The 7348-nt window shown below is 39.7% G+C and overlaps 1 protein-coding gene across 2 annotated transcripts in view; it reads left to right on the forward strand.

Annotated features, from left to right (window-relative positions):
- Nucleotides 1–7348, forward strand: part of LOC107104493 (CSC1-like protein 2) — a 35256-nt gene that overhangs the window by 6536 nt on the left and 21372 nt on the right. For both annotated transcript variants that reach the window (XM_015404495.1, XM_015404496.1), the window contains exons 2-3: nucleotides 3149–3367; nucleotides 6649–6728. In XM_015404495.1, coding sequence (XP_015259981.1) covers nucleotides 3176–3367; nucleotides 6649–6728 — 272 coding nt within the window. In that variant the 5' untranslated portion in view covers nucleotides 3149–3175. The remainder of the gene's footprint in view (nucleotides 1–3148; nucleotides 3368–6648; nucleotides 6729–7348) is intronic.

Here is a 7348-nt window from a genome sequence, read left to right on the forward strand (position 1 = left end):
GTGGCCGATGTCCGATATTCAGTTTTCAGGCCGATACCGATAGGGGGCCGATTATATCGTGCATCCCTAGTTGGATCTGCTATTTCGAGGTTCTGATGATAAGCGGACGAAGAAGACCTGCCTGGACCTGTACCCTGCATCCAGGTTCTGATGTGACGACCCGTGTCATCAATGCAACAGAAACATTACATGTGATGATGTCATTTAAAAACTGAAAATAGGTTTTTACTGCATCAGCTGTGGGCCAGAACTTGTTGAATGGAGCACCCAGTATCTGGGCTTGCTGTTTGTGCTGAACTCAAAGCAGAAACGCATCAGAACTTTTTTTTTTTTTTACATTTATGGATGTTTTCAATAATCAAGCAGCCTGATTTTGAAACATTTAGAGCTAATCTGACTGTCAGATTTCAGAAGGTGGTTCTGGATCAGAAACAGAACCCAGTCAGAGAGATCAGACTGAATCGGGAAGATTTACCGAACAACGAGGAGCAGCAGAGAAGCTGCAGACTCACTTCCTGTTGGTTGATCCGAGGCTCCGTGTTGTTATCTTCCAGCTACAGAAGCAGCAGCACTCCGTTCTGATCCAATCAGAGGCCGTCTGTACTGGGCGGGATCCGGACAGGCCCGTCAGGCTGCAGCTCAGAGGCAGGAGGCTTTAGATGAGTCATGCTGCTGCGGCGCCATGGCAACAGAAATGGGGTGAAAGAGGGGAGGGGGTAGGACGATGCTGAGTCAGAGGAAACTTCCAGATCAGAAAAGGATCCAGCTCCCCCTGCAGGCTGCTGGTTCTGATGGTTCTGATCAGATTGGAAAGGAGCTGCTGATCCAGCACAGGGCCGTTTAACAGCAGGTTCTGCTAACAGGGCTTTTCTGATTCTGCAGATCACTGATTCTAACAGAATCGACCCAGGTTCTAACATCTTTTCTCTTATTTAGAATAACATTGTTTTCATGAAACATAAAATGAATTCCTTCTAACATCCTGGCTCTATTTATCTGTTATATATTAAACATATAGGAGCCGAAAGATGAAAGTAATTTACTTTGTTTTGATAGAATTACCAATGTAAATCTATAAAGGGGAAAACTTCACTGATATTGGGTGTTTTGGCCCAGAGGGGCAAAGAGTTTTTGGCCGCAGTAGTTTGGCTGCATTTTCTTGATTGTTAAATGCAAGCAAAGGGAAGAATAAATGTCACAGAACCTGCAAACCAAGAAACATGAGTGGACAATCAATATTTTAAGGCAACTAATGGTGGTTGGGTGCATCAGCTTTGTTCCAGGTCATTATTCTCAGTAGCTCAGCAGTAGGCTTAACTCCTTTAAAACATCTTTGTAAAGTTAGAGGAGCATTTCCAACTAACTCTATTGAACAAAATGGATCTCTCCAAAGGGGTGCTGGGAGAGAAACCAGTTCTATAGAACCTGAGGCGGAACTGGATCTGGTCGACTGCAGCCTGGGTCACAGGAAGGAGAACGGATCAGCTGGTTCAGGAACTTTTAGCTTCACTGGGTCACAATGTTTCATTGGCTCCTTCAGTTCAGAGATTTAAGAACAAAGTAGTCCAAACAGCTTTCTGCCCGGTGACAGATGATGCTGGGTGGACAGTCCTCTGGAATGCTGGATATGGATTATTGGACTCAGTTCCGGTCCTTTGAACCTGAAATAATTTGACCGTATTCATGGTAACGGATCTGTCTCCTACACGAATTCTTTATTCATAAAGAATTCATAAACTTTGGCTTTGCTTTATAGCTACGCCATTGCTTTTTTTTAGTCATATATTTTTTATAACTTTATAATCCAGATGTGAGAAATTGTTTCCATTTTTATGGGACTGAGACGGAAGTGAAAATCATCTGCACAGATCTGCTCATCCTGTCTAGTCGGAGACTAGTACGCAGTCAGTGTGACTTGGTGAGCCGTTGGTTCTGTTCAGCACATCTGAGATGGAATGGGATTTTTTAAATGGAAACGGATCAGTACCTAATTGGGCAAGAACCTGCTTGCTACCTAGACCGGACCGCTAATTTATTACATCTTATTGAGTTGTTTTGGCTGTTTTTCGTCTTATGAGGTGCTGTTGGTTGGACCAACTGAGAAAAATTATTGAAACTGTTATTCTGCATCTCTCTAGGTGTTCTGTGATTTATTGTGTTTGGGAAGATTTGTAGCTGTGACCTTTAAATTAGAATTAGCCTTCAAGTTTTTTACCTAATTACCAGAAACGTATAATTGCGATGTTTAGAGTCCACTTTTGAATGACACAAATACCAAATAACAGTCAAAAAAAATTTAGATCAGAAATCAACCTTAATGTTTTATTAGTTGGTTAATTTAAGATTAGCCCACAATGAGTTCTAACTGATGAGCTGCAAACAGGCTGGCCAAAACGTCTGAACATTTTTGTTGTGTCAGCTTGTTCAGATCCCTTTTTTATTCTCTATCTGACTTTACTTGAAGTAGTGAAGTAGGGCTGCTTCGCTTTGTTTAGCTTTTTGCATTAAGGAATAACATGCCTGCAGTTCTAGTTTTGGGAATCGCGTCCATGGTGCGTAGTATAACGTTGCCGCTGCAGGCTAGCATGTCATCCTCCATAACGTTGATTAACGAGCCCCTTAGACACTGAGACGGGAAGGGGGAAACGCAGGCTAACAAAAGAAGCCAAACGACCCCCATGTCCGTTTCAATTTGCATGTTTTCAAAACAAAAACAAAGGCTTTGTTGGGCTACTGTATAAAACCTCGAACTCAACGCTATTCCTGACATTTGGAATTGGAAAAAGCTTCTCTGATGGGAAGCGAAACGTCTTCAAGCTTGGAGACGAAGTCTAGTGGATTGTTTTTGATTTTCGTTTTGTTTTGTTTTGTTTTTTTGTTGGAATGACTATGACTTGGATGACTGATAATCTTCACCAGTTGATTAACAAACACTGTTGGAGGGTTGATTTTCTTTTTTACTGTATGCTTTAACAGATTTTTACTGCTCCCTAGAGCGGATGTAAAAAAATCCACCGATTATTACTGTTGCTGATAAAGTTTGCTTGATAATTTGGACATTAGCGTTTGCCTACTATTTTTAGACGTTTCTGGAGATTCTGATGCATAGACCAAGATACTAAATATCTTTTCTCTTTTTTTTTCTTAGATTCCCAGCAAGGATGTTGCACTGAGCATGCTCAGTGTGCTGATTGTCACCATGGCGTTGCTGAGTAGCAGCCAGGCCTGCAGCAGTCAGGAAAACTGTGCAGCCAACAATGAATCCAAAGCCTACTGTTACTCAGCCCGCATTCGCAGCACGGTGCTACAGGGGCTGCCGTTTGGAGGCGTGCCCACCGTGCTTGCCCTCGACTTTATGTGCTTCCTGGTGAGTCTTTGTTAGGAACGCAGAATCCTCTTGTCTTTAACTCTGAGTAAAATATTCACCAAGGTGTTTGTAGTTTCTGGATGTGGGGATTTCTGATACAGAACTTTGACACAATAGAAATTCTACTCAAACGGTTCCTCCACATTGTGTGTGGCATTATGCTAAAATATATGCAGGGCTAGGAGGAACAAAAAAGGTAAATCAATTTTGTATGAAATTATGAAATTTCCTATTAACTAAATAAATTAAACATTTAATGTGTAATTCAACAGTTAAATGTACCATTAAGCTATGAAATTAAAATTTAATCTAATCTGCCATTAAATACTATTAAACTATACATTCTAAGTAATGACATTTAATATTTGTCTTTCAATAAAATAATATATTTCACATTTACATTTCATAATTTTGCTTTACTTCATGGGCAGCAGAATAATCATGAAATTATTTAAACTGTCCATTTCACCGATCATTCTGAAAGGGCCGGACTGGAGCCACTTCCATAGAAATAGTTTTTTTTTATTTTTTATTTTTATAAACTTTATTATTTACCACACACAACAATACAAAACTGCATTGTGAACATATCACAGAACAACAGAAACATTTGCCAGGGGGAGCATTAACAGAAAACAATAAAAGTATAATAAGAAATGACAAAATACTCTTGTTTAAAGAAAAACGGTACCAAAGGTGACAAAAATACCAGATGCCACAGTGAATTACCACAATAAATTATCTAAAATTCCCATTTGATTGCAAGCCAATAAAGTTGTTTTTGCTTTTTTATTTGTAGAAGGTCGAATTGTAAATATATAATGTTTAAATTCAATCAGAAAAACTTAAAAGTCAGTTTTTTTTCTCAAAAATTTGCATTTATGAAGATGAAAATTTAGCCTTTTTTTTTTTTTTTTTTTTTGCTTTAGTGGCAAGTCCATGTAATATTACAGAATAAATCAAACATCAAACACAGATATACAACTGTTGGTGACATTATAACTTTAAGAAAAACGAGACATAGAAGGTAAGAAATAAATAAAAATAAAACAAGGGAAACAAACAAATAAATAAAATAAACATAAAATAATAATAGCTAGGGGTTTACATTAAGTTTACGGTCATTTACAAAAGTGTATAATTTTATACCATTTTTCTTAAATTTAAGTGATTGAAAATACAAAGTTCTTTAAGAAAAACGTTGAAGGTTGGCTTGGTCCTCATGTATTTGTTTTTGTAAATGTAAAGTTTCCCCATCATGAGTAAAATTTAGCCTTAATTCCATAGAAATAGTTTAGATACCAGATCTGCTCGAGTCCTGCTTCATGCCAGTGACGTTACGCTACACGATTGGCTGAACATTGCCACATGATGCTAAACACAGTGATTGCCCAGACAACAATAATCATGCTGCATCCGTTAGCGTGTCTAATGCCGATTAATTTTTACCTGATCGATAACAAAACTGAAAAAAATCTGTTTATGGTGAACAAAGTAACCGCAAGAACATCATATAAAGGGGGGGAGCTGGGTAGCGCTGTAGCTAGCTGTGCTCAGTAGCTAACAGGTTAGCCTCTTTTAGCTCGGTCAGGTAGCCATATTAAGCTACTCTACTTTTGAATTTATATCAACAGCAACTCTTTGTTTTCTACAAGTAGAATAACTGCTTTCTTTGTCTAAAATCTCTATAAATGTCATTTTTTAGGATGGTCCATTTTTCCTACCCTGCTTTGAGATAGCCTCGTGAGACCGAGCTTTCAAGATTTCACTCGCAGATCAGTCTGGAGACTCTCCGTTGAAGAAAATTTGGAGCCGTTCACCAAACGAACGTCCAATCAGCGTTGGCTTTGAGGCGGGTTGAGGTGTGACGCAACAAGAAGCGCGACAGTTCAGTCTAAAGAACATGGCGGCTTCAGCCGATGAAACTAGCATTAGCGTGGCTATCGAGCGAGTTTTATCGGAAGTACTCTATTTCTTCACTGAAAGAAGAGCAAAACACTGCTCTGGAGGCTTTTCTCAGAGGAAAAGATGTTTTTGCTGTTCTCCCGACTGGTTGCGGCAAGAGTAGCCTGGCTGTTAGTACGTCATATGCTTCGTTGATCTGATTGGTTTATTTGGCCCGTCTATCACCAACATAGGCCAATCAGCTAACCAGTATTTTCGCCCCTTCCCAAAATTACTTCAACCGAAGGTTTCCAGATGGATATGCGGAGCAAATCCATCTGGCGGAGTCAGGTTAGCTTTGAGATCTTAATAATAAGAATTAAGATTGCCAATGAAATAGGAAATATAGATAATAATATGTTGAAACTCCAAAAGAGATTTGTTGCTTCAGAAACGTTGTAGGTACCAAATCAGAAAGACAAGATCACTTTTTTTTTTCATACATGTTCCAATGTATTTACAGTTCCTGGGTGAGCAAATCCAGCCTCTATATCCCTAGTTTGATTTTTAAAAAGTTTCTGAGAGAAAATGAGGCGGTGTTGATCAGTGGGCGGGGCAGGAGGAAACGCATGTCCCCTCATTGGTTCCCACCTGGCCGCCCATTAAAACATTTTCTGGCTTCACTCCTGCAGACAGCTTTCTATATTTTTAAGACCAGCTGGTCCAGGTGTAAATTAGTATTAGTGCTTTGCTTTGATCTTTCCTCTCTGAGTTCTGCATTTTTCCTCTTTGAAAAAAGTAATTAAAGAAACAAGCTAATTAAATGTTTATTTATAATAATTTCTGAATTGTGTCTCTGCATGCACAGAACTTTATGAGGTCTGAGGGCTTCACATTTCATTCACTAATTCATACGCTGCTCCAGTTTAGATCTACTGTTACCGTTTCCCAGTTTATAACATGCAGCATTGGTCACTGATACAGACACAGAGAGCCAACAGCTTACTGCATCTCTGTAACTTATGCAGAAACCAGTTCACTTTCCTGTCAGTTATCTGAACCCAAACCATTTCTGTTTGTTTTCTAAGCTTCATTTGATTACTCGTTCATGACTTTCTCTGAGGAACCAAAGATCTTCAGAGGATCTTTAATCAAGACTGTGAATTAAACACAGAAAAGCTTGGAACGATTTGCATTTTTATTTTACCTTAGAGCAGAGCATCATGAATCCATTGAAGGGATCTGAAGGAATGGACCATGATTTACACGATCGTTGATCCGCCAGACAGATCTGAACTCACTCCTGATTGGGATCCTCTTTAATGTTTGGGAAGGCATGGGAAGAGCTATTCTATCACACCCTCTTCATAAATCCTAATGCTCTTCTTCTCCTTTAGGTGCTTCTCTTCGTCTTCTCCATCCTGAGGAAAGTTGCGTGGGATTATGGCCGCCTGGCGCTGGTCACAGACGCAGACAGGTAAACGTGTTCAGGAAATAAAGGCAGAAGTCTGCAGAGTTTATCACTGTGGTCTCATCATTCCCACCTAGTGACTGCCGGTTGTTGTTGCTTCAGTGGCCACACAAGGCAACATAGAGCATACCGTCCATGCTAGTGATTAGCTGGGGTTCTCCTTCTAGGGAGTGTATGTTGTTCCATTATTGTTGTTTGTTGGAAAATTAATCCAGGAATGAAACTTTAAACAATTTCTAAACCCAAGAAAAGGCTCTGTTTGCTTTCGCAGCTGGAGTTAAAATTTCTATATAGAGGGCAGATCTGGAGCAGAGCGAAGTCGAGCGAGGTGAAGGTGGCGAATTTAGGGAGGCAAACTGGCATATTGGTGGAGTTGGCGACATTTGGGCGCCTCCTCGCCTGCGATTGATTATGAAAAATCCGAACTATTGTCTACATCCTTGTTGCAAAATCCAGTAAGGTACTAGATGTACAATAGCTATGAGCTACAGTGAACGAGCTTTTTTAAATTAAAAATGGAAGGAAGAGAAAATAATGTTGCCATTTTCCTTTCATCTCCCGCTGTTAGCATAGAGCAGTGATTCCCAACCAGTGATTACTCGTACCCCTAGTGGTCCGCCAGTGCA

Source organism: Cyprinodon variegatus, unplaced genomic scaffold (assembly GCF_000732505.1).
Source record: "Cyprinodon variegatus isolate N-32 unplaced genomic scaffold, C_variegatus-1.0 Scaffold1764, whole genome shotgun sequence".
Taxonomy (NCBI): domain Eukaryota; kingdom Metazoa; phylum Chordata; class Actinopteri; order Cyprinodontiformes; family Cyprinodontidae; genus Cyprinodon; species Cyprinodon variegatus.